The sequence below is a fragment of the Mauremys mutica genome, chromosome 20 (assembly GCF_020497125.1).
Source record: "Mauremys mutica isolate MM-2020 ecotype Southern chromosome 20, ASM2049712v1, whole genome shotgun sequence".
Lineage (NCBI taxonomy): Eukaryota > Metazoa > Chordata > Testudines > Geoemydidae > Mauremys > Mauremys mutica.
Genome location: NC_059091.1, coordinates 19,629,121 through 19,655,059, shown reverse-complemented (window position 1 = coordinate 19,655,059; position 25,939 = coordinate 19,629,121). Strand labels below are relative to the sequence as shown.

Here is a 25,939-nt window from a genome sequence, read left to right as displayed (position 1 = left end):
TTGCAAAATCCACAAGCCCCAGAGGGCATGGAGCAGAAAGCAGGGAAGTGACACACACCACAAATCCTTGTCTGCGAGAGCCAGTCACGGCCCACAAGGCAGAGAGCTTCAGCAGGGGCCACTCCCTCTGTACAGGGTGAGCTCAGAGACAGGAGACCTCTTCTGGGGCAGACTCAGCCCCTTCCCCCCTTCAAGGGTAACCACATACAGCACTGGAATGTGGGAACTTTATCCCTTAACTCCTGCTAACTGGGAACATAAACAGCCTCAGTCTGTGCCTGGCCATCAGATGCTCCTTGAACTTCTGAACCTCAGAAATCCCCACCCCTGCGCAGAGGGGGGCTCACAGCAAAGGCCCGGGGACTGTTTCCAAGGCAGACACCGCCCTGTAATCTGTTCCACCTTGTGAGGTGTAACGAGCAGCACAGTTCTGCATTCCATTTGCTCAGGGCCCACGACAGCGTTTTTCACTCTGACTCAAGTTTGCTTCTCCTCCCTCTGTGCTCAGCCCCCATGTGGAAAGCGACGACCACGCTATGATCTCAGTTACATCATTGCAAATCCACTGGAGCCAGCAGGATGACACTAGATTTACACCTGCATAAGTGACAGCAGAATCTGGCCCACGTTACACATACGCAGCCTGTACAAACTTGGTACTTGGGATCAGATTTACAGCACGCTGGAGGTGTTTGGGGACTTGCAGTGATCTATATCTTGGCAGGTGGATGGCACTTATCCCAGACATATATTGGCAGTGAGAGTTATTTTCCCATCCCCTGTGGGTGCGTTTGAAATAGCAGCAGGGTAAGAGGAAGAGCTACAGACACCCACGTTAGTTCTGAAAACTCGTCCATTAGAACAGGAGAAAAGAAAGTTATTTTTAGAGGGCAAAAGCATCATAGAGCAGTAGAATCATTAGCCAGTGGAGTGAGGAAGATGTTTGAGAAAAGACCTGATACAGAAAAGACTTGTGCTGGAATTATCTTTATAAAAGAACATATAAGAACAGCCCTGCTGGGTCAGACCAATGCTGCATCTACCCCAGTAGCCTGTGTTGGACCACAGAACAGGAACGGAGTCTGACAGCCAAAATGCGATTGTAAGCAGAGCTCTCCTTTATTGTATCCCAGCATGCTTTTATACATAGTTTCATTCAGCAATCAGGTAATGATCAATTGGTTAATTAAGGTAACAGAAACAACTGTAACTAGTTGGGATAATTAACATCCGACACACCTGTCTAGCTCCTTCTCCTAATTACAGTTAATTAACTAATGAAAACAAACCCAGAGCCAGGTCTTTACACGCAGATCCAGCATAATTAATTTATCTCAGAAGCAAAACAACCTCAGTGTTTCTCATTACTTATCCCACATCTCCCCCCTTTATTCAAAATCAAAAAGAAAAAAGAGAGAGGAAATATTCCCAACTCATAATAACATAACGCTATAACCTATCACACAAAAAAAAAAAAATAAGGATTAATAAAATCAACCTGTATGACCATACAATCCTTGGCATAATTCCAAAAAACATCAAACGAACAAAACAAAGACACAATAAACAGAAGATGAGAAAAATACTGCAAAACCCCCCCCCCCTTTTTTTTTTTTTTTTTTTTTTTTGGATTGTATCCCTCAGCTGTCAGGTGATCAAGCTGACACTGAGGGTGGGGGGGTCTTCAAGAAAGACACATCAAACCACATGACAACACGACAACGATTCTGGCCAGAAAACAGACAACACAAAACATAACAGAGAACACAAAACATCATGGTACACTAAATACCTATATAGCCACACAAATTTTCTTTCAGACACAAATATCATTCCAAGCGAGTAACTGATTCACGGAGGATCAGACTGAAAAAGTCCTGGCAAAGCTAACAAACAGCTCTCCTCCGGGGGCTCTGGTTCCGCGACGTCTGAGCGCGTCTCGTGAGGCTCCTCCGCATCTGCCTGCCGTCGCTCCGGAGGACGCAGCCAAGGCCGGACCCACTTCGCTGGTATCCACCTGGGACCTGCATCAGTGGCAACACACGCATAACCCCTGCCCCATGTTAGCAAGTCAACTGGTCCTTTCCATATTTGCTGCTGATAATCAAACCACTTAACCAAGGGTCGGGGGGCCATACCCTGCTCTTCCCCAGTCATCCCGCTGATATGTTTAATTGCAGGGGGCACCTGGTTGTTTTTACCAACATGTAACCAGTTAAGTACATAAAGAGCTTTCAGTAAGCGAGCGGCAGGCGTCTTGTCCAAAGCGTCTGCCCGTTCACTACGAATCCCCCCTTTTTGTCTTAAGAGGAGCGCCTTCAAAGAGGCGTGAGCACGCTCAATAATAGCTTGCCCAGTAGAATTGCCAGGTACACCCGTAGAATGCTGCACACCCCAGTGGGAAAGAAACTGGGCAGTGCGATGAGAAACATAACCCCCGCCATTATCAGTCTTAATGAGGGCAGGAACCCCCATCACGGCAAAGCATGCTTGCCAATGCTTAATCACATCACGAGAGCTAGTAGAGGCCATAGCTGTCGCCCAAGTAAAGCCAGAAAAGGTATCAATAGTAACATGAATATTGCGCAAGGTGCCGAACTCAGCAAACGTGGTAACATCAGACTGCCAAACTTGAAGTGACAATAGGCCACGGGGATTAACACCAGATACAAGGGGCAATACATGCTGTTGACAATCAGGGCAGGAGGCCACGATAGCACGAGCGTCAGTAATAGAAATCGCAAATTGACGTGCTAAAGCACGGGCAGACTGATGAAAAAATTCATGGGAAATCCGTGCCTGGGCAAATGAATTCGGAACATGGGCAACGCCAACTAACTGATCAATCAGCGCATTGCCCTCGGCAAGACCATCTTGTAATCCAGAGTGGCTCCTAATATGCATAACAAAATAAGGGCACCGTCGAGCATTTAAGAGATGCCATAACTGAAGAAGAGCAGTCCATAAAACAGAATTCGTAACACGGCCCAACAGGGAGCGTTCTAAACGCTGAAGCACACCTACAGCATACAGAGAGTCACTGACAATATTCAAAGGGGTATCGGGCCATTTTTCAAAAGTGCGAACAATAGCACGAAGCTCTAGAACCTGCAGGGAGCCTTCAGCAAGAACAAACTCGTGATGCCAATGGCCGTCAATAAACCAAAGAAGTCCTGCACGCTGGGCACTGCCGCTGGCATCAGTGAAAACGGTGAGACCAGCAACTGGACTAGATCGCAACATTAGGGCTTTTTCCAGAGGAAGCGTGGTAGCAAAAATTCGGTGTGAGGGAAAATGGCTACTAAAGTAACCGGCGTAATCCATGGTGGCAAGTACAAAAGAAAGGTGAGTAGCAAGCAACTGAGTCACAGTAACATCATCAAAGGGCAAATAAATGGTATGAGGGTCAATACCTGCAATGGCCAGCAAACGGCATCGGGCCATAGAAATGAGGTGAGCAATCGCATCAAGCCGCGTAGTCACAGTTGTGGTATAGTGCGAAGGTGGAAAAAGCCATTCAATGCCCACCAGTGGATCGGAAAGGGCCTCATGCCATTGAAAAAGTAAAGCTTCCAAAGAGGCATCTTTGGAAAAAATTGCCAAAAAAATGGGCAAGTCCGGATAAATACGCCCCGAATAACGTGTTGCAAGTTTATCTGCAATATTTCATAAGGCAACCTGGTGCTGATTCTGCAGAGAGCGAGGTTCATCCGGAGCACGTCCACCTTGAAGCAGTTGAACCAAGGGTGCAAGATCCTCATTAGTTATACCACAAAGACCGCGAACCCACTGCAAATCGCCCACCAAGCGCTGAACGTCATGTAAATTATGAATGTCCATCCGAAAGGTCAAATTCTGCGGGCGTACAATTGAATCCGTAATTTCCATACCAAGATACCGATATGGGGCTTGCCGCTGAAGTTTTTCTGGAGCAATTACCAGCCCAGCCTTTCGCAAAACTGAGTCAATTTCAGCAATCGCCGCATCCACAGCAAAATGGGCGCCAGTAAACAAAAGATCATCCATATAATGATAAATAATCCAATCAGGGTGCACCAATCGCAGGGGTGCTATAGCCCAAGCAACATAAGATTGACAAATGGTAGGAGAATTTTTCATACCTTGTGGTAGAACAGTCCATTGATACCGCCGGGCAGGTGCAGCCTTATTTATAGAAGGCACAGAAAAGGCAAATTTCTCGCGGTCCGCGGGATGCAAGGCAATGGTAAAAAAGCAGTCCTTTAAATCAACAACAAGCAGAGGCCATCCATGCGGAAGCATAGTAGGTGTGGGCAGCCCAGGCTGGAGGGCACCCATATCCTTCATAACAGCATTGACAGCGCGTAGATCTTGTAACAAACGCCAATGCCCAGACTTTTTGGGAATGGTAAAAATAGGGGTATTCCAAGGGCTAACAGAAGGTTCAAGGTGGCCCATAGCCAATTGTTCCTGCACAAGTTCATGCACCCGGGCGAGCTTATCTTTAGGCAGCGGCCACTGAGCGACCCAGACCGGCGTGGTGGTTGTCCATTCCAGCTGTAGGATCGGTCGCCCCTCAGTGGCCGCTAAGCAAAAGGTGAATTTTGCAACACAATGCCCCACTGACTTAAACAGTCCCGACCTAAAAGCCATATCGGAGCCGGCATTACATAGGGGCGAACTTTTGCGCTTGTGGCCGGATCTTCCACATCAGAAATGGTAATAAAATTTACACTAATGCGAGTCAATTGAGTCCCACCAATGCCGGTCACCGGTGTGGCGGCATCCCGCAAGGGCCAAGATTCCGGCCAAAACCGAGCGGGGACTATAGTCACATCGGCCCCTGTATCCAGCAAGGCGTCATGAATAATCTGCCGCCCATCGGACCCTTGAAGCCGAACAGTACGGGTGGGCTTGCGTGAAGTAATGTCCATAACAAAAGCAATTTGGGGAGGGCTAGTGGATCCAAATCCTCGGGACCCACGATCAATCGGGGTCGATCGGGGTACACATCCCTTGAAGGGTATTAGTTGAGCAATGCGCGTACCAGCAATTATAGTTACAGGGGGGCAGAGGGCGCGTACCATTATCCCAATGTTCCCGGTATAATCAGCGTCAATAAGGCCAGGTAAAACAAAAATACCCTGTTTTGATGTAGACGAACGGCCAATCAAAAGAGCACTTAGTCCAAATCCTAATGGGCCATCAGTGTTAGAAGGAAGAACTTGAACTTTATCAGTCTCTAGAACTACATCTGATGCTGTGGCCAGGTCCACTCCGGCACTGCCACGGGTTGCTCCGGTGAGGTGTTCCAGGCAGCCGGGTTGGTAGGTGGAGGTACTTGTATCGTCGCGCTCCTCCGAGGGGCGCTCCGTGATCCGTTTCCCGGCAGCGGTGTTCCATCTTTCTTGTAACGCGCCCAGCAATCATTGGCATGATGTCCGAACTTATTACATCGTGCACAAGCACCAGTTGCAGAGTTAGGAGACATATCAGAGGTTCGCTGCCCAAACCTATTACGTCGTGTACAAGCGCCTGTTGCAGCTCTAGATGACATATCAGAGGTTCGCTGCCCATTTTGCATTGGGCAATCCCGCCAGAGGTGCCCGGGTTTTCCACAACTAAAACAAGGGCCAGCCGGCCGGGTCGATCTTTTAGCCCCCCATCGTCGCCCGAGCAGAGGTCGTAACGTCACGGCTAGTGCAGAGGCCTGTGCCTCAGCATGAATTGCTGCCTTATCCGTCTCCTCAAACATAGTGGCCTTATTACATGCTTCAATCATTTCCATTAGGGACGCAGTTTTGGGCAAAGTAGCTAAGATACGGCGGCAAGTGGGATTCGCATTCTGGGTGGCGAGATCAAGGCCAACTGCAGTCCTGGCTTCTGGCGTCAGATTAGGGGATCTATCAATAGCTTCTCGGAGACGATCCAAAAAGGTGGAATATGGTTCTGATAGGCCTTGAGTAATTTTAGCGTAGGGCGGGTTCGGCTTCCCCATCTGGGGCACCGCCTTAAAGGCAGCCAAAGCTAGTTCCTGTGATTGCTGCAGGATTCGGGGGTCCAGACGGGCTTGCAGATGTGGGTCAGCAAAACGACCGGCTCCCAAAAGCATCTCAGTAGTGGCCACGTGCCGGGGATCACCGTCCGGTAGATCCAGATTGTGGACAAGGGCCAAGTCGATTCTCTTGGCCCAATCATCTTTCCACAACAGTTTTTGCGTGGGTGTAAGAAGTAGATCAGCTAGTTTAATTGCATCATATGGACACATCGCCTGGCCCGTAAATACCTGTTCAATAAGAGACTGTACATATAGATTATCTAGTCCATAAGCCATAATTGATTTCTGTGCCTCACGGATCAATTTCCAATCCAAAGGGGCCCATTGTCGGTGATTAGGATGTTGAGGGTCTGGCGTAATTACTGGAAAGGCCTCAGGTGTCAGTCCTTCAAGGATGGCTTCCTTTATGACCCCATGCCAACGCTGTACTGGGTCCGGAGGGTCCCCGGGGTCAGGTGGGGCAGAAGGGCAAGTCGGACGAAAACACTCGTGAAGACTTGACCGTGATGATCCAGCTGGAAAACCTTGTTTTTGATCCAATTTGTTAAAAATGGCCTGCAGTTGTCGACCCTGGCGCTGCAGTTCCTCATAAAGAGCATCAGACCGGGTAAACTGAGTAAAATCAGAACATGGCTGTGATGGCACATGTTTCACCCGAGCCTCCTCTGCTTCCCCGCATTCATGACACCCCCAGGTCCCGTGGATACGGCACGGCTTTGAAAGGGGTGCATATGGCAAAGTTGTCTCCATAGGCTCGGGTGTATCGGGCGGTAGCGGGACCGAAGCAGGATCAATTATATCAGGGCCAATAGCTACGTTGGAGGGTAATGGCATCGTAGCAGAGGCAACATCGTCCATAGGGAAGGGGTCGGAAGCCAAGGGTATTACTGTGTCCTCACCACCAAAAAAATCCCTGGCTCCAACCGGCAAAACGGAGGGTATTCCGGGCGTTGGTTGGGTGACAAAGGTCTGAGAGAGCCGCCTGTACTCCTGCCTCGGCTGCAAAGGCTTCCACTATCTCTGTTGTCTTCTTCCATATTGGACTCAGGGAGAAGGCTTCCTTGTCACCCTGAGCCACTGATTTCCAAAGTTCACAGCCCATCCGCTCCCACACAGTTTTATCAAATATTGTATTGGGTGAAACAGAAAGTCCCCTTGAACGTCCCCACTGTAGTAAGCGGGATAATGCATCAGAGGGGAACTTTTCTCCCCGTCGCTCCGTGATGCGTGTCAGAATTTCATGCACCATTTTCTCCTCTGCAGACGCAGCGGCTCCCATTTTTAGTGCTCACTTCTAGATTCAGGTGTGCCCCTTTTTTTTTTTTTTTTTTTTTTTTTTTTTTTTTTTTTTAAACGCCCTGCAGCTTACCGCTCGGCACTGGGCTTCAGGTGCTTCTCACCGTTTGGACGCTTTATGGTTCCCAGCCGTACAACTCTGTTCAGATGCGTCCTTCTTCTTTGGACGCCCTGCAGCCGCCGCTTGACACTCAGGCGCGCTTTTCTTTTTCGGACGTCCTGCGGCTTTTTTTTTTTTTTTTTTTTTTTTTTTTTTCTTCTCTCTCGGACGCCCGACGCTGAAACTTCAGGCGCGTCCCTCTTTTTCTTTTTATCAACTCAGGCCACCAACACTATCTTCAATCATCACATCGGGGTCACCATTTGTTGGACCACAGAACAGGAACGGAGTCTGACAGCCAAAATGCGATTGTAAGCAGAGCTCTCCTTTATTCTATCCCAGCATGCTTTTATACATAGTTTCATTCAGCAATCAGGTAATGATCAATTGGTTAATTAAGGTAACAGAAACAACTGTAACTAGTTGGGATAATTAACATCCGACACACCTGTCTAGCTCCTTCTCCTAATTACAGTTAATTAACTAATGAAAACAAACCCAGAGCCAGGTCTTTACACGCAGATCCAGCATAATTAATTTATCTCAGAAGCAAAACAACCTCAGTGTTTCTCATTACTTATCCCACAGCCTGTCTTTTGACGGTCAGGCAGATAGTTTCTGACAGGGTGGATAAAAATCAATGATTTTTAAAATATAATTTTTTTTAAAAATCCAATTTTTTTTATTTAAATTGGTTTTTGATAAAATAGGGTTTTTTTCCCCTCAAAAAGCATCTAAAGATAAAGATGCATTATAGCTCAAAGATCTCTCTCATCATGGAAAAGGGATTATAAATTCTAATTCTATAGTATGAGACAATATATTCATGTCATGTTTAAGAAAAGTTTTGTAAATGAGTTCCAATAGTTCATGGATTAGGGACCCAATGTTACGGAGTTCCAGGGGCTTCTGCACAGATTATTTCGGTTAATCTTTCTATCTACCCAATGGGACTCAGTGCTCAGTCTAGAAGTTACCATCAGAGATGCTTAGTTTTGCAGTTCTCAAACTGTGGATTTGTGTCTCCAGAGGTAACATGCTTGTTAACAGCAAAAATGTTTTTAAATAAATCAATAATATATAGAGGTGAGAAATAACAGACCTCAACCCTATTGTCCCTCTGCAAATTTGTGTACACAGAGTCAATTCTTTACGTCACTCTGTAAGTGCAAAGTTTCAAAAAGTTCAATGAATAGAAGATTGTTGGGGGCGGAATAGATCAGGATAAGGAGAAGAAGTCTGGAGACTAACATGAGAAGTGAGGGACATATGCTTGTTTTGTTAAAATATTATGTTTGCTGTTGAAGAAAAAAATCCAGAATACATAACCTTGTTGTTTTAGTTAAATAAAACAATTTAAATGTCTGTCTGGTGATGTTCTCCTCCTAATACAGCATGGCAAGAAAATCCTTCAAATATTGATGATGAATTGGAGGTAGTTCACCTCCCAATGACTTCATAAATATCTGCTTCAATTACCTTTGGTAAATGAAATAACAAAACAATCATTCATTTTCTGATATAGCTGTAAAACTCATCTGAAAGGTTTTCAAAATCAATCACTGTTTAAAAATGCATAGTGTGTACCTCCTAAAAATGAAACCTACATCTATCTCTGAGTTGTGAAAAATATGTATTAAGGTTATAACAACCAACACAAATGCACTTTTATGCAGAAAACCATGATTAAATCGAGTCTTCCTGACTAGTGATTTAAATCAAATCCACCCTGGTTGCTAAGGGCGCAAGGAAGGGATGAGCTTGGGGCTAAAGTACAGGAGTGGGGGGGTCAAGACTGCTAGGTTCTACTCCCAGTTTTGACATTGATCAAGTCCCATCATCTCTCTGTGCCTCAGTTTCTCCCTCTGTAAAATGGAGGTGGTGATACTGAACTAGCTCAAAGGGTTGAAGTTTAATTCATTAATGGTTGCGAAGTGCTTTGAAAGCATTATTGCAGGGCCAGATTTTCAAGAGCTGTTACTGTGACACTACGCCCCCATATTCTTTTTAGAGATATTGTTATATATATGATATGATTATGGCATAACTAAGATGTGTTCTATGCAAGATGGGTGATCTGAGAGATCACTGGAAAGGTTATGATTTACTGAATATGATCATCCTATTTGTATGCATGTATCAGTTTTGTATCTGAAGTCAGGAATATCGTCTATGCATCTATTACAAATGTGTTTACCTTGGGAACGCCCACTCCACAGAATGCAATCAGTCTGGACCACGGGTTGGGAAGAGCCATTAGGGAAAACAATAGGTCTTTGAAGACGCTAATCTCCCACCTTCCTGGGATGCTGGGAACAGCCTCTGAGCTATGGCAGCAGGGACATCTGACCAAGTCACCTGGTACTGGACTCCATGATGATACGAGTGTTTTTCCACTGACTGGGGGTGGGAATCACACTGCTGGGATTATTTTTTTCCAATGTGCATTATTTTTCACTTATCAGTGTTGAATTTCATCTGCTATTTGGTTGTTGCCCAGTCACCCAATTGTGTGAAATCCCTTTGTAACTCTTCGCACTCAACATTGGACTTAACTGTCTTGAGTAATTTTGGATCATGTGCAAACTTTTCCTCTTCACTATTCACTGCCTTTTCCAGATCATTAATGAATATGTTGACCAGCCCGGGCCCCAGTACAGATCCTTGGGGGACCCTGCTGTTAACCTCTCTCCATTATGAAAACTGGCCCATTTATTTCTACCCTTCATTTCCTATCTTTTAACCAGTTACTGATTCATGACAGGACCTTCCCTCTTATTTCATGACTGCTTACTTTCCTTAAGAGCCTTTGTCAAAGGCTTTCTTAAAATCCAAGTACATTATATCCCCTGGATCAGCCTTATCCACATGCTTGTTGACTCCATCAAAGAATTCTAATAGACAGGTGAGTCATGACTTCCCTTTACAGAAGCTGTGTTGACTCTTCCCCCAACAAATCGTGTTCATCTATGCATCTGATAATTCTGTTGTTTACTACAGTTTCAACCAATTAGCCAGTGACTGCAGTTAGGTTTACCGACCTGTAATTATCAGGATCTCCTTTTGAGCCCTTTTTAAAAAAATCAGCCTTATGTTAGCTGCCTTCCAGTCATTTCATACAGAGGCATGTTTCAGTGATAGGTTACATACTACAGTTAGTAGTTCGCAATTCTGCATTTGAGTTCCTTCAGAACTCTTGGGTGAATACCATCGGGTCCTGGTGACTTTTATTACTATTTATCAATTTGTTCTAAAACCTCTGCTATTGACTCACCAATGTGGGGACAGAACTTCAGATCTGTTGCCCAAAAATGAGAGCTCTGATGTGGAGATCTCCCCTACGTCCTCTGTAGTGGCCTTGTTTGTATTCCCTGAACACTCCTTTAAAACAGTGGTCATCTAGTGGCCCCACTGCTTTTTTAGCAGGCTTCTGTTTCTTAAAAAAATTCTTACTGTCAGTTTTTGCATCTTTAGCAAGTTGCTTCTCAAATTCTTCCTTCCCCTGTCTTCTTATACTTTTACACATCCCCTGCCAGAGTTTGTGCTCCTTCCTATTATCCTCACCAGGATCTGAGTTCCAAGTTTTAAAAGGTGCCTTTCTGGGCATGTCTACACTGCAGTTAGACACCCATGGCTGGCCCACGCCAGCTGACTCGGGCTCACAGGGTTCAGACTCATGGAGCTGGTTGTGGTGTAGACTTCCAGGCTCAGGCTGCCCAGAGCTCTGGGACTCTCCCACTTTGCAGGTCCTAGAGCTGAGGCTCCAGCCCGAGCCTAAACATCTGTAATTAAACAGCCCCTTAGCCCAAGCCCCATGAGCGTGAGTCAGTTGGCATGAACCAGCCGCAGGTTTTTAACTGCGGTTAGACATACCCATAGCCTCTAACAGCCTTCAGTACGCTGCTGTTTAGCCACGATGGCATTTTTTGGTCCTCTAAGTCTTTTGTGATTGGGGGTATACAGTTAGTCTGAGCCCCTATTATGGTGTTTTTAAATAGTCCCATACTGCTGTGACAGCTCCTTTTAATTTCTAACAAGCGTCCTCATTCTTGTGCAGTTCCCCTTTTTAAAGTTAAATGTTACCGTAGTGGGATTTTTTGGTATCATCCCCCCTACAGGGATGTTAGAGTTAACCACTTTATGGTCACAATTACCAAGCGGTTCAGATGTAGCCGCTTAGACCAAATCCTGTGAATCAAGAATTACCTCTCCCCTTGTGGGTTCCCAGGACTAGCTGCTCCAGGAAGCCGTCATTTATGGTGTCTAGAAATTTTCTCTCTGCATCACGCTTTAAGGGGACATTTACCCAGTCAATATGAGGCTAGTTGAAGTCACCCGTTATTACGGCACTTTCTGCTTTTGTAGCCTCTCTAACCTCCCTGAGCATTTCACAATCATTGTCACTCAGTCTCCTCCGTAAGACCAGACTCCTTTCCCGCTGAAGTCCTGTCCTGTACTGTCTTGAGTTCTTATTTTTTAGAGCCAGATTCTCCTTTCATTTACACCCTGCAAAATCTGGCACAACTCCATCATCTCCAGCAGTTACCAAAGATTAAGAAAGCAGAATGTGGCTCTCGGATTTGCACTGTATCTTTCTAGCTGCACAAAACATCATGTGCAAAGTTTACAGGACCACAGGCCAGAGTTCAGCACCCAACGTGCTCGCAACCCCGTGTGCTGAGTGCTTTCAAAAACCAAGCCCCTTATTTTGGTGCCTCAATTGAATCTTGGTTTAAAAAACAAAAAAATCATCTGGCTCCAAATAAGTCATTAATCCAACCCTTTAAATTGCCCTGTGGTTATTGCAACTGACAGCAGAGCTTGATTTTGCATGAAGTGGCAGTGGCAGCTCTTTTAGACTGTGCTTTATGATGTTTATTTAATAGCAGTGCTGGCTCTCAATTTATAGCAAGCAACAGGTGTTTGTCTTGGCAGAGCTTGGGAGCTTTGCCTGGGAGCAAAGCACAGTTACACGACTCTGCAGAGGGCAGCAATAATGGAAACCCCAGCACAAACCTCAGCCAGAGACGTTTTCCGGCAAGAGGGTCTTTCTGAGCAATCACATAACTGATTGTGGAAAGAGTCCTGAAGTCCATGGTAAGCAAGGAGTGGGGAGACATCTTATCTGGTACTTATCTGGCCCTGTTACCATGGTACCCCAGCATCTCACAATCTTTAATGTATTTATCCTCACGGTCCGCCTGTGAGGCAGGGCAGTGCCATTAACTGAGACACTGAGAAACTAAGTGACTTGTTCAAGGTCATGCAGAAAGTCAGCAGCAGAGCAAGGAAATGAAACGGGATCTCCAAAGTTCTCGGCTAGCACCTGCCACTGCTGGACCACTGATGCTCAGGATGATTTCAGTGGGCACCATGGCAGGGCAAGAGAAAAGGGTGCCTGCCTCTCCAACTGGCCTCTGCTGACAGGAGAGGACTGGCTCAAGGACACTTGCAGAAGTGGGGGGTCTCAGGTGGGAGAGAGCAGCAGGTTAACATGTAACAGGCTTTGGGGAAGGATGCGTTCCCGATAGGCACATGTGCTCAGCCAGTCAGTTGTCATTTTCACCAGCCAACAGCTCCTTTAGGGGGTATGAAAACCAGAACAAACAGAGCCAGCAGAGATGGGCCCTGGAACAGGGGTAGTCCTGGTGTTCGGGGAGACACTGGGCTCAGAGGCTTTGTAAGATGTCAGAATCCAGGCGTGACTAACATATGGAGATATACCTATCTCATAGAACTGGAAGGGACCCTGAAAGGTCATTGAGTCCAGCCCCCTGCCTTCACTAGCAGGACCAAGTACTGATTTTGCCCCAGATCCCTAAGTGGCCCCCTCAAGGATTGAACTCACAACCCTGAGTTTAGCAGGCCAATGCTCAAACCACTGAGCTATCCCTCCCACCTGTATTTTGGAATTAGGCAGCTGTGTCCACTCCCCAGCTTCAGCCGCACTCTGCTTTCTATGGAGCCACTGATCCCAAGCGGTGCAGATAGCCAAAAGCACAATTAAGTTGCAACATAAAAAAAAACAAAAACCCAGGCTCATCTCTACAGTTTACATAAATGCTTATCAAGCTGGGCTCCTGTTTCAGGAGGGCTTTTATTGCTAAATACCATGCTAAGCCAGGGCAGGATAGGACCTAACTGAAAATAGAATATAGCAAAAAACATCTGATTGGCATCAAACAGCCAACAGCACCCTCTTGCGTCCACATGAATGACCTAGTGCTAAAGGGACTCCAACACCCTCATCTGGATCTGAGGAGTAATTGCACGCTAACCTTCCCATCACATCACTGAAGTAGTAGCACCACTACAGGCAAGGCAGAGATATTCTTGGCTGGTGCTGCAGTACATAAGACCCCCGCTGTAGTTGGCACTCTACAGACACAAGCAAGAGACAATCCCTGGCCTGGAGCACTTATGAAACAGCCAGTGACACAAGGCCCAACATTTTAAATTATAACAACTAGCTTTTTATATAACTTACAGAAATATGGAAACATTTTCTTTTAAAGTGCAAACTGTTTTAGGAATGGTTTCAGAGTGGTAGCCATGTTAGTCTGTATCAGAAAAAAGAACAAGAGTTCTTGTGGCACCTTAAGCCTGGTCTACACTAGGCGTTTAAATCGGTTTTAGGAGCGTAAAACCGATTTAACGCCCAACCCGTCCACACCAAGAGGCCCTTAATATCGATATAAAGGGCTCTTTAAACCGGTTTCTGTACTCCTCCCTAACGAGAGGAGTAGCGCCAATATCGGTATTAACATATCGGATTAGGGTTAGTGTGGCCGCTGATCGACGGTATTGGCCTCCGGGAGCTATCCCACAGTGCACCACTGACCGCTCTGGACTGCAATCTGAACTCGGATGCAGTGGTCAGGTAGACAGGAAAAGCCCCGCGAACTTTTGAATATTTCCTGTTTGCCTAGCGTGGAGCTCCGATCAGCACGGGTGGTGATGCAGTCCGAAATCAAAATAAAAAAAGAGCTCCAGCATGGACCATGCGGACGTGATCGCTGTAAGGGCAGGCAAATCCGTTCTATCAGCGCTCCGTTATAGAAGATGAAATTCAGAATCATTTTTAAAAATTCTCCAGACAGAACCCGGAAGTTCCAAGGGGCGGGGGAGGCTGCGGGAACTATGGGATAGCTAGGGAATAGCTACCCACAGTGCAACGCTCCAGAAACCGACGCTAGCCTCGGACCGCGGACGCACACCACCGAATTAATGTGCTTAGTGTGGCCGCGCGCACTCGATTTTATAAAATCTGTTTTACAAAACCGGTTTATGCAAATTCGGAATAGTCCCGTAGTGTAGACGTACCCTTAGAGACTAAAATGTATTTGGGCATAAGCTTTCGTGGGCTAAAACCCACTTCATCGGATGCATGCAGTGGAAAATACAATAGGTAGATACATATACAAAGAGAACATGAAAAAATGGGGGTTGCCATACCAGCTGTAAGGAGACTAATCAATTAAGGTGGGCTATTATCAGCAGGAGAAAAAAAACTTTTGTAGTGATAAGCAGCAAAGAGTCTTGTGTCACCTTATAGACTAACAGACATATTGGAGCATAAGCTTTTGTGGGTGAATACGTTGCGTCTGATTAAGTGGGTATTCACCCACAAAAGCTTATGCTCCAATACGTCTGTCTATAAGGTGCCACAGGACTCTTTGTTGCTTTTTAGAGATCCAGACTAACACGGCTACCCCCTCTGATACTTTTGTAGTGATAATCAGGATGCCCCATTTCAAACAGTTGACAAGAAGGTGTGAGTAACAGTAGGGGGAAAATTTGCATGGGGAAATAGTTTTTCATTCGTTAGCCTCTAAGATGCCACAAGTACTCCTCGTTCTTTTTGTTTTAAGGATGTGCATCACCGGTGGTGTTTGCAACTCAGCCATTGCTACTAACCACCTGAAGGTGAAAGGGACTATATGAACAGCACAGACTGATTTAAATCACTTTTGTTGTCTGAGCAGCAAGAAATGCAAAGGAAACAGAATAGAGACAAGTGCAATTTAATAAACTCTTCCAGGAGGAAGTAATAACAATGAGGAAAAGACCTTTCTGGTTACAGCACTTATTTAAAAAAAAACAATTGAGTGTGTCCCTCTCATTTACCAAATTCAAGGTCTCTCTGCTAGGAACAAGCACTTGAAGTTTACCAACCCCCTGCCGGCAGGTTGATTCACAAGGCACCCTCCCCTCTGCCTGCAGTTCCAGGGCCGGCAAGAGAATCAGAGATGAACCATGGACAGGAGCAGAGCACTGAGGGCAACCACAGAAAGGGACGTCACTTGATCTTTATTTGCTGTGGGACAATAGCATTAAAAGAACAGCATCCACCAAAATGATGTAAGCCAGACCAACCAAACATGTCTGGCTGTGGGCACCATGTTTTTACCTGCTCTATCAGACTAAATCTCCACCCATGAACAGGGCACTGCTATTTACAAGCACCCTGCTCCTTGTAAATTTCCAAGAAGCACATGGGGATCACAAATCAACCCAGAACCCTGTGTTTGCCCAGGTGGGATCCCATCCATTGTGCATTGCTCCTCTCCCTGAGGAGCTGATCAATATTTTGGATACAGGAGGAGTGGGGGATTTAAGAGTTAGTTTTTAGAGCAGGAGTTTTGGACAATCCCACCCCAAAAACTCCAACCAAATTCTATTAATAGTTGGCTCTTAGAGGGGCTTTCCATCTTGGGATCGCAGCACACTTTACAAAGGTCAGTACTGTTATCCCCATTTAACAGATGGGTAAATGGAGGCAAGAAGACAGTGAAGTGACTGGCACATGAGGAGTCAGTGGCAAAGCCAGTCTCCTGACTCCCAGTCTGGTGCCTGATCTCAAATTCCACACTGGTCTGCAGAGTTTCTGACTGGCTACACTAACAATAGGACAGAGACGCTGGTTGAAGCTTCTGGGAGAAGTAATACAAGTTGCGAGTTTGTCTTGAAATGTCTCATCACTCTACTGCATTCCTAGGGCCACTTACCACATTAGTTCTAGCCTCATCAGCGGCTCTCTCCATGAGCAGTGGCATTGCACTGGCTTTTGAAATTGCATTGCTAAGGCAAACGCTGCAACCCACAAGCAGGTTAATCCTTCGGCAGCATTAGCAGGAGCTGCCGAACGTGGAGCAGCTAGGGAGAGGCTACCAAGCAGCACTTCCATCAAGAAATTCCAGAATTATTATTATGTTCTAGCCACAGAAAAGATTAAAATTGCCTCCTCCAGAACATTCTTCAAGGTGACCAGAGAAGAGTGGGGGAAATGTGTGTTCCCTTTGTTTTTCTGGGATGTAGAGACACTGACGGAGGCTCTGTCAGGTTTTAATATTACAAGTTAGGCCATGTCTGCTAAGAAGTGTGGAACAGGGCAGATGAGGACTCCACACATACCAAAAAAGAGAATCCCAACTGACTAATAGGGGCAATGATTTTTATTCTGACTGTTGGTCTCTTAACACCTTCACACAGGAATCTTCAAGCTCCCCATTTCTGGGACCACCAGTGAGTCCTCAAGCAAAACCACGGGAGACCAGACAGACGTACCCAATATTTCGAAGGTAATAGAGTATTCCAAAAAAAAAAAATCCAACCCCAACACAAAACCTCCTGACCTTCCAGGCTTTTACACACCGCAAAGCAGCAAAGAGAGAATAGATTCAATGTTTGGAAGACCCTTTGCTTCTTTCATCTGGAGTAAAGTTACACACCCAATTCCACACTTAATAATTTGGCACCTTAAGCAGTTTTTCTTTCTTTAAAAGATTTTTAAAACCCTTGCCATGCACCCTGAACGCTGCCTTAGGGGAGGGGTTGTTTGAGGAATACAAAGGTAAAGGGACCATCAGTTGTTTGTTAAAGTGACACTGTTTGACAGTTGTTTGCACACTGTGATTCATCCAGGACTTTAAGGCCGCTCAGCAAAGAAAGTCCTTGCAGGAGGCGCCAGGATTCCCAGTACCCAGGCACTGGACCTTGGCATGCTGTGGAGTTTAAACTTAGCTATCGAACTGACGACTCCAAAGACTGTGGAGGTCACTATCTGTTACCACAGCTCATCAGATGTATATATGTGATATACTGGATATGCTGGTCTCCTGGAAGTGTGCTGTCCCACCTAATTTTTGGTCCTCTATATACATTGCTACATTCAGGCCAAGTAACAAGTGCTTTATGTTGTTTGCAAGCTGAGATCCCCAGACCATCAGCTTTCAAATGAGATTTGATATAACACTTCCTTCCACCTCTAGCTGGTCATGAGGCATTGACCTTGGAGGTCACATCATTCTGATTACCCTCTTGCTCCTCCCCACGCTACTTGACTCCCATACGCTTTGACAGCCTTACCACAACTGCCATTACTTTACACTGTCTCTAAGGGCAGGTCCATACTCACCGCACGGGTCGACGCGGTGAGTTCGACTTCTCCGAGTTCGAACTATCGCGTCTAATCAAGACGTGATAGTTCGAACTCCCCGCGCGCTCCGGTCGACTCCGGAACACTGCCACCGAGTCGACCTTGGAGCCGCGGAGTTCGACCCCGCCGCGTCTGGACGGGTAAGTCAGTCGAACTAGGGTACTTCAAGTTCAGCTACGCTTGCGTACCCTAGTTCGACCCCTGCCCTTAGTGTAGACCAGGCCTAAGAGGTGAAGCCAGCAGTACATTAGTATGCAGAAGTGGAAGTAATGCACTGATTGTTAGCTCCAGAAGACTTGAAATATTAGCTGGTAAAGTCACATAGGCAGCTTCACCACTATAATTCCCTGGAGCTAGATCCAACCGTGCAGTGGGTCTGATGTGCCCAACTGACAGCCTCCCTGTCCTGACGAGCTTGTCTTCTAAAGGCACAAGAAGATAAAACACAGACCAGGCAGTTTCATAGATTCAGGCCAGAAGGGACCATTAGATCATCCAGTCTGACCTGGAGAGCACAGGCTATTCCATTTCACCCAGATACCTCAATACTGAGCCCAATGATTTCAGTTAGACCAAAGCACTTCAGTCCTCAGGAGACCAAGAGAGACCAAAGTGCCTATGATGGCAGCAAATTGATTAGGTGAGCTAGGCCCAGCTGATCCTAGCAGGCGATCCAGCGTGAAGAGGAGTCTCCCATCAACTAAAGCCCAAGTGTGCATGCATAACAACCCTCCCAGGGCTCAATGGGCCATCTCCCCTCCTCCAGGCCTGACAAGCCACCCCACACGCCCAGTTCTCACCCCCTCCCTGTGGCTCACAGCAGCAACAAGACTCTACTGGTACAAGAAACAGGACATTCAGAGGAGATGCACTAGTTTTTCCACACACATACACACACACACGCACATCTGGCCAAGGTGGGAAGTCTCCCCATCATGAGTGCCTTTGGCTGGGAAATCCTCGTTTCCATTGACAAGTCTTCCTAGGGATTAGGTTACATTTTGAGCTCCCTTCGCATGAAAAAGGGCTAGAGATATTTTAAGAAAATGAAAAGCTTAAGTCTTCTCCAGCAGGCACTGAATGATCTAGACCAAAGTTGGCGACCAGCAATCTATAGAAAGCTGCACACTCGAGAGTAAGATCTTACTAATCCCCTGAAAGTAGATTTTAAATGAACTCAATTGATTTGGTCACTAGGTCTCACTGAGGGGAGTCCAGCAAGCCAAATTGTTTCTCTCCTGCTTTTTGCTACAAAGTGGCACAAAAACATTAAGACTTTTTGAACTCTGAGTACCTCCTTATCACAGAAACCCCATTCAATTCACTGCCAGTCTGGTAGAAAAGTTAAACTTGAAGTCCCATTGGCCCCATACAGTAAATTACTTGGTAGATTTTAAGGGCAGGGCCAAAAATGCAAAGTCAGCTGCAACTTTAATTATGGAGCAATTACCACGCCTCTACCATATTGCTCCACTCTTAGCAATAACAGGAGAGAGAAAGAACGCTTATTGCAAAATCTAAGCTAGCCTGAGGGATCCCTTTACGCCATTTATACACAGGCAGCATGAGTGAGATGTGCTGAAGTGTCACCTTGAAGAAGGAAGCAAGATTCAGTATATTTCAAGAATTACATCAGTAACCAGTGATACAGATTGTTTTACTGATTACCTAGTGCAAGTCCTCACAAACGGACCATTACTGGGAGCTCTTCTCCCTCTCCACACGTCCCCTCAGCTCAAAGCAACCACACAACATTATATATATTGTGCCAGGACCTCGCGGCCTTAGTCCTCCCGGACCAGGACCTTTGTACTAGGTGCTACACAAACACAGAACTAAAAGCTCCGAAGAGCTCACAATAACCTTGAAAGTTCCACAAAATCTCAGGGAAGCTCAAAGTTTGCCTCTCTTACAAAAAAGTTAGTTTGAGCTGGTGTTTCATTACCTAAGTGACTTCTGTGGGTTTCTGATCCTCCCAGCACAGCCAAGTGCTAAGAATAAGAGTAAAGGAACCTTGAGGTTTTTAAATACACAATTGTTAATGAAGCACGTTTTGTGCTACTGTAAACGTGCCCTGAACAGGACTGGCAGTGGCACTGCAAGCTTCCCTCTCCTGGAAACATTATTTTGGGGACTTTCTCTGGCCTGTGTTCTACAGGAGAGCAGATTAGATGATCACAGTGGCCCCTTCAGACCTTGGAATCTATGGATCATTGCTGTCTCTGTTGAGGCTGTCACCTAAGGCACCAGTTAGTGTCCGTATGGGGGTGACATGGATGCTTGACTCGTGGGAACTGGACTGTAACCCCACAAATTTGTTTCATACACGGGTCACTGAAAACCAGTAAGATGGCAAATAAGATTTTTTCAGTCACTATCAACCAGGGCTGGATTTAAACCAGTCACCTAGGAGCACAAGACTCCATCTTCAATTATCACTCCCCTACTGAATGTTCTGCTAGCTGTAACATGCAGGTGGGAGAGTCCCTTACTCCCACTGACTGGGAGAACAAGACTCACTAGACTAGAACAGTGACAAGCATTTTCAGGGCTGCAAAGTAATGAGGAGCTCCCATCGGATCTTTAGAGGCCCTGGTCCGATTAGTCAGATCACACGCCACACCCAATCCAACCAGCCTTCCACGATTTCTCCCAACTCCTCTGTGGTGGGAGTAAAATCAGGGCTTAGAAACTAGAGACAGACACTATAAATACGCGAGATACAACGACAGAGAGGGCGCCTCAGGCTATTTCTCCCTTGGTGTGGAATCCTTTCACTAGAAGAGCTGTGACAGACTCCATGCGCCAAAGGTCCCTGCACTTCCCTTCTATGTTTGCTGGGCTCCGTGGTGCCCATTAACATAGGTTGGGAACCACATAAAAAGGTGTTTAGTGGCAATCCCACTGAGACAATCTACAGACTGAGGACACAGGCCAGGATTCCTGAACTAGTTCCATGGGGTGGGCAGAAAGTAATGCACAGGTACCTGTTTTCTGAACTGAAAATACAGCTGTCTTTTGGGGAGTCCTCCTTGCCGGGGAAATGCCAGAACCCCAGGCTTTGGGGAATGGATGGATCTTCCCTTTTCTATGTTCAGGGAAGTGACCCAAAGGGCACAGAGCTGTGATAAGGCAATAAGACAAGCAAACAACTGTCCACACAGGTCTGATGCAGGAGACCTTTGTCCTCTCTGATATGCATGCAGATAGCAGCCCAGACTGCTAGGAGCAGCACAAATCCTACACCTCTTTGTGTAGCTTTTAATTTTCACCATGTGGTTGTCATCTCACCCCTAGGTGTGCCTACAGCTTTCAAATACCTGTATCCTTATTAGTACAACTACCAAGGATCATTAAATAGGCATAAAAGGTTCAGCTGCCATTGTCAATAGAGGTAAAGAGAGGGTGTTAAGACACAACTGACATTAGCTGACCTGCACGAGGTAACCAGCTCTGCCCTTGTCAGCAAATCGGGAAGAGCATGTCCATGCACACACATCTGTCCTTCAGGATGGGAAGAGTCAGGAGTACAATGTTCAGTTTGCAGGATGTCCTGCCGCACTCCAGATTCTCCTCCCAGATCAAAAGAGCAGATGTGGGGGTTATTAAATCTTCCCCTACTTTATGCCCTACATTCAATATTCTAGTGGGACAATTTGCCCTGTGAAGCGTTTGACAAACTGCTGAGCTTGCTGGGAGAGCTGTACTTACAGCCAATATTAATAGCCCTGCATATCTGGGTATATATCTGTTTACAAGACAGGTGCAAGAATTGCTGTGACCTCCTCGCCCCATAGCTGTCCGAGCGGATTTCAGCAGCCTCTCTTTATAGGAGTCGCTCAGGTAGTTTACAGAAACCTGCTCCTCTTCCTGAGGAAAGGCACACTTTTCATTTGAAGAGGGCAGGGGGAGGTAGGTCACAGGGTTGAGACACTAGATGGTTCAAGGGAACATAAGCAGGAATCCAGCCCAACAGAGATGGCGAGTTACCATTTGATGTGTCCTTCCCAAGGCCTGAAACAGCCACAGAGCCCAAATCCCCCTCTACACTGGTAAGGGAAGATACTGGGGAAACGCCGAGGCTGCCAGTGCTGCCCCTGCTTAGGGGACAGGGGCGCCCAGTGCTGTCCAGCTAGCACTCAATTCCGCCACACGCAGAGGATGGTTCTGAGCGATGCAAGTGCCTTGTTAGTGAGTTAGCTGGGCAGTGAATGAAAACAGGCTCAATCAGCTGTGGAGCCAGCAGGAACCTGTGACTCTGGGGATGCCACTGCTGGGGGAAGGGGCGTGCAGAGAGTGGCACGTGCATGCAAGCTGCTAGGGCTACCAACTGCAACACTCAAGGGCAAGCAGCCTGCGAAGGGCGGGGGGGGGGGGCTCTACCCCCTAGCCAGCGCCCCCCCTTGCCTGCGATATAAATACAGCTATCCAGCGCATGCCCACCAGCCCTTTTCCACCATGTGCGCATGCGTGCTCTCACGCCTCCCACCCACACCATTCGCTAAACGCATGTGCATACACAGCTCGTCCCTAGATCAGTTATGCGCATGCGCACTCTCACCTCCCCGGCACATTCTTCGCGCTTAACGCGTGCGCATTAGCGCCTTCTGGCTGGCCTGGCGCATGCGCATTGGGCGCCCACCGCCTCTCAGGGCGGAGCGCTAAGGGGCCGGTTCTCTCGCTGTGGGGCTGAGTGAGGGCCCGCAGAGGGTGGCCCCAGCGGTCGAGTGTTGCGGGGCCACAGCCGCCTCCTCACCTCATAGTGCTTCATAGTTCCTCACGCTCCAACCGCCACCACCGCTGTCTGGCACCCGCTCACGTGATTCGCCCCCAGTCTCACCTGGGGGGCGGGGTCCGACCAGTCGGAACGGCCAATCGCAGAAGCCAGGCCGCAGAGACCCGGACAATCAGCGCTTGGGGGGGCTCGACTTCCCGCCCCTCCACTTGGGAGCCCGCCCCAAGCGTCCCCATGGAAACTGAAACGCGTGACAAGGCTCTGGCCAATCGGATGCCAGACCGGTGTGCCGGATGGCGGACCTGCGCGCCAATTCCCTCAGAGCTTTGCCCTCCTGGAGCCAATCAAGACACAGGCGCTCGCAGTCAATTACAAAAAGAACAGGAGCACTTGTGGCACCTTAGAGACTAACACATTTATTTCAGCATGAGCTTTCCTGGGCTGCAGCTCACTTCTTCGGATGCATAGAATGGACCACACAGACAGGGGATATTTATACATATTTATACATCAGGGATCTACAACCCATCCTGGAGAATGATCCCACACTTTCACAGGCCTTGGGTGGCAGGCCAGTCCTCGCCCACAGACAACCTGCCAACCTGAAGCATATTCTCACCAGTAACTGCACACCGCACCATAGTAACTCTAACTCAGGAACCAACCCATGCAACAAACCTCGATGCCAACTCTGCCCACATATCTACACCAGCAACACCATCACAGGACCTAACCAGATCAGCCACACCATCACTGGTTCATTCACCTGCACGTCCACCAATGTAATATATGCCATCATATGCCAGCAGTGCCCCTCTGCTATGTACATCGGCCAAACTGGACAGTCTCTAAGGAAAAGGATAAATGGACACAAATCAGATATTAGGAATGGCAATATACAAAAACCTGTAGGAGAACACTTCAACCTCCCTGGCCACACAATAGCAGATCTTAAGGTGGCCATCCTGCAGCAAAAAAACTTCAGGACCAGACTTCATAGAGAAACTGCTGAGCTCCAGTTCATCTGCAAATTTGACACCATCAGCTCAGGATTAAACAAAGACTGTGAATGGCTTGCCAATTACAGAACCAGTTTCTCCTCCCTTGGTTTTCACACCTCAACTGCTAGAACAGGGCCCCATCCTCCCTGATTGATCTAACCTCGTTATCTCTAGCTTGCTTCTTGCTTGCATATATAAACCTGCCCCTGGAAATTTCCACCACTTGCATCTGAAGAAGTGGGTATTCACCCACGAAAGCTCATGCTGCAAAACGTCTGTTAGTCTATAAGGTGCCACAGGATTCTTTGTTGCTTATACATACAGAGAACATGAAAAGGTGGAAGTGTGCACACCAACAGGAAGAGTCTAATCAATTGAGATGAGCTATCGTTAGCAGGAGGAAAAAAAACTTTTTGAAGTGATAAGTAAGATGGCCCATAGAAGGTGTGAGGAGAACTTAACATAGGGAAATAGATTCAGTTGGTGTAATGACCCAACCATTCCCAATCTTTGTTTAGGCCACAGTTAATAGTATCTAGTTTGCATATTAATTCGAGTTCAGCAGTTTCTCTTTGGAGTCTGTTTTCAACAAAGCCCGATGCCAGCTCTGTCCACATATCCATTCAAGTGACACCATCATAGGACCCAATCACATCAGACACGCCATCAGGGGCTCGTACACCTGCACATCTACCAATGTGAGATATGCCATCATGTGCCAGCAATGCCCTTCTGCCATGTACATTGGCCAAACCGGACAGTCTCTACGCAAAAGAATAAATGGACACAAATCTGACATCAGGAATCATAACATTCAAAAACCAGTGGGAGAACACTTCAACCTCTCTAACCACTCAGTGACAGACTTGAAGGTGGCAATTTTGCAACAAAAAAACTTCAAAAACAGACTCCAAAGAGAAACTGCTGAACTCGAATTAATATGCAAACTAGATACAATTAACTGTGGCCTAAACAGAGACTGGGAATGGTTGGGTCATTACACTAATTGAATCTATTTCCCTATGTTAAGTTCTCCTCACACCTTCTATGGACCATCTTAATTATCACTTCAAAAAGTTTTTTTCCTCCTACTGATGATAGCTCATCTCAATTGATTAGACTCTGCCTGTTGGTATGCATACTTCCACCTTTTCATGTTCTCTGTATGTATAAATATCTCCTGTCTGTGTGTTCCATTCTATGCATCCGAAGAAGTGAGCTGCAGCTCACGAAAGCTCATGCTAAAATAAATTTGTTAGTCTTTAAGGTGCCACAAGTACTCCTGTTCTTTTTGCAGATACAGACTAACACGGCTGCTACTCTGAAACCAGTCAATTACAGGGAAGGGTCCGCTACTCAGCCACGTGGTCTTGGAATAGCCCCTGTCCGTTCCTGCAAGTGCCCACCGGGCCTGACCCCGCCCGACCTTAGCCCCATGGGGCCGTTTTCCGGGGCCCTGTGGCCCAAGGGGCCCCCGTAGCAGCACCGAGGGGTGCTGGGAAGGGGGCCTGGGAGGGCTTGGAAGGGTTTAGGGTCAGGGGGGGATTGGCAGGACAGAGAGGGGGAAAGGACGGAAGGCCATTGGCAGGGCTTGGGGTGGGGAGGGGAGGACCCTGGGAGGGCATTGGCAGGGCTTGGGGAGGGCATTGGCAGGGCTTGGGGAGTGGAGGGGACCGGGAGGGTATTGGCAGGGCTTGGGGAGAGGAGGACCCCAGGAGGGCATTGGCAGGGTTTGCGGAGGGGAGGACCCCAGGAGGGCATTGGCAGGGTTTGCGGAGGGGAGGACCCCAGGAGGGCATTGGCAGGGTTTGCGGAGGGGAGAGGGCCGGGAGGTCATTGGCAGGGCTTGGGGAGTGGAGGGGACTGGGAGGACATTGGTAGGGTTTGGGGAGGGGGCCAGGAGGGCATTGGCAGGGTTTGCGGAGGGGAGGACCCCAGGAGGGCATTGGCAGGGTTTGCGAAGGGGAGGGGGCTGGGAGGGCATTGGCAGGGTTTGGGGAGGGGGCCGAGAGGGTATTGGCAGGGCTTGGGGAGTGGAGGGGACCGGGAGGGTATTGGCAGGGCTTGGGGAGGGGAGGACCCCAGGAGGGCATTGGCAGGGCTTGGGGAGGGGAGGACCCCAGGAGGGCATTGGCAGGGTTTGCGGAGGGGAGGACCCCAGGAGGGCATTGGCAGGGTTTGCGAAGGGGAGGGGGCTGGGAGGGCATTGGCAGGGTTTGGGGTGGAGAGGGGAGGACCCCAGGAGGGCATTGGCAGGGTTTGTGGAGGGGAGGACCCCAGGAGGGCATTGGCAGGGTTTGCGGAGGGGAGGGCATTGGCAGGCTTTGGGGAG

The 25,939-nt window shown here is 47.5% G+C and overlaps 1 protein-coding gene across 1 annotated transcript in view; it reads right to left on the bottom strand.

Moving 5' to 3' along the window:
• The window catches only part of TECR (trans-2,3-enoyl-CoA reductase), a 52,455-nt gene extending 29,632 nt beyond the window's left edge, over window positions 1-22,823 (bottom strand). Inside the window, exon 1 of the mRNA XM_044994559.1 lies at window positions 22,628-22,823. Coding sequence (XP_044850494.1) covers window positions 22,628-22,642 — 15 coding nt within the window. The 5' untranslated portion in view covers window positions 22,643-22,823. The remainder of the gene's footprint in view (window positions 1-22,627) is intronic.
• Window positions 22,824-25,939: the final 3,116 nt, after the last annotated feature.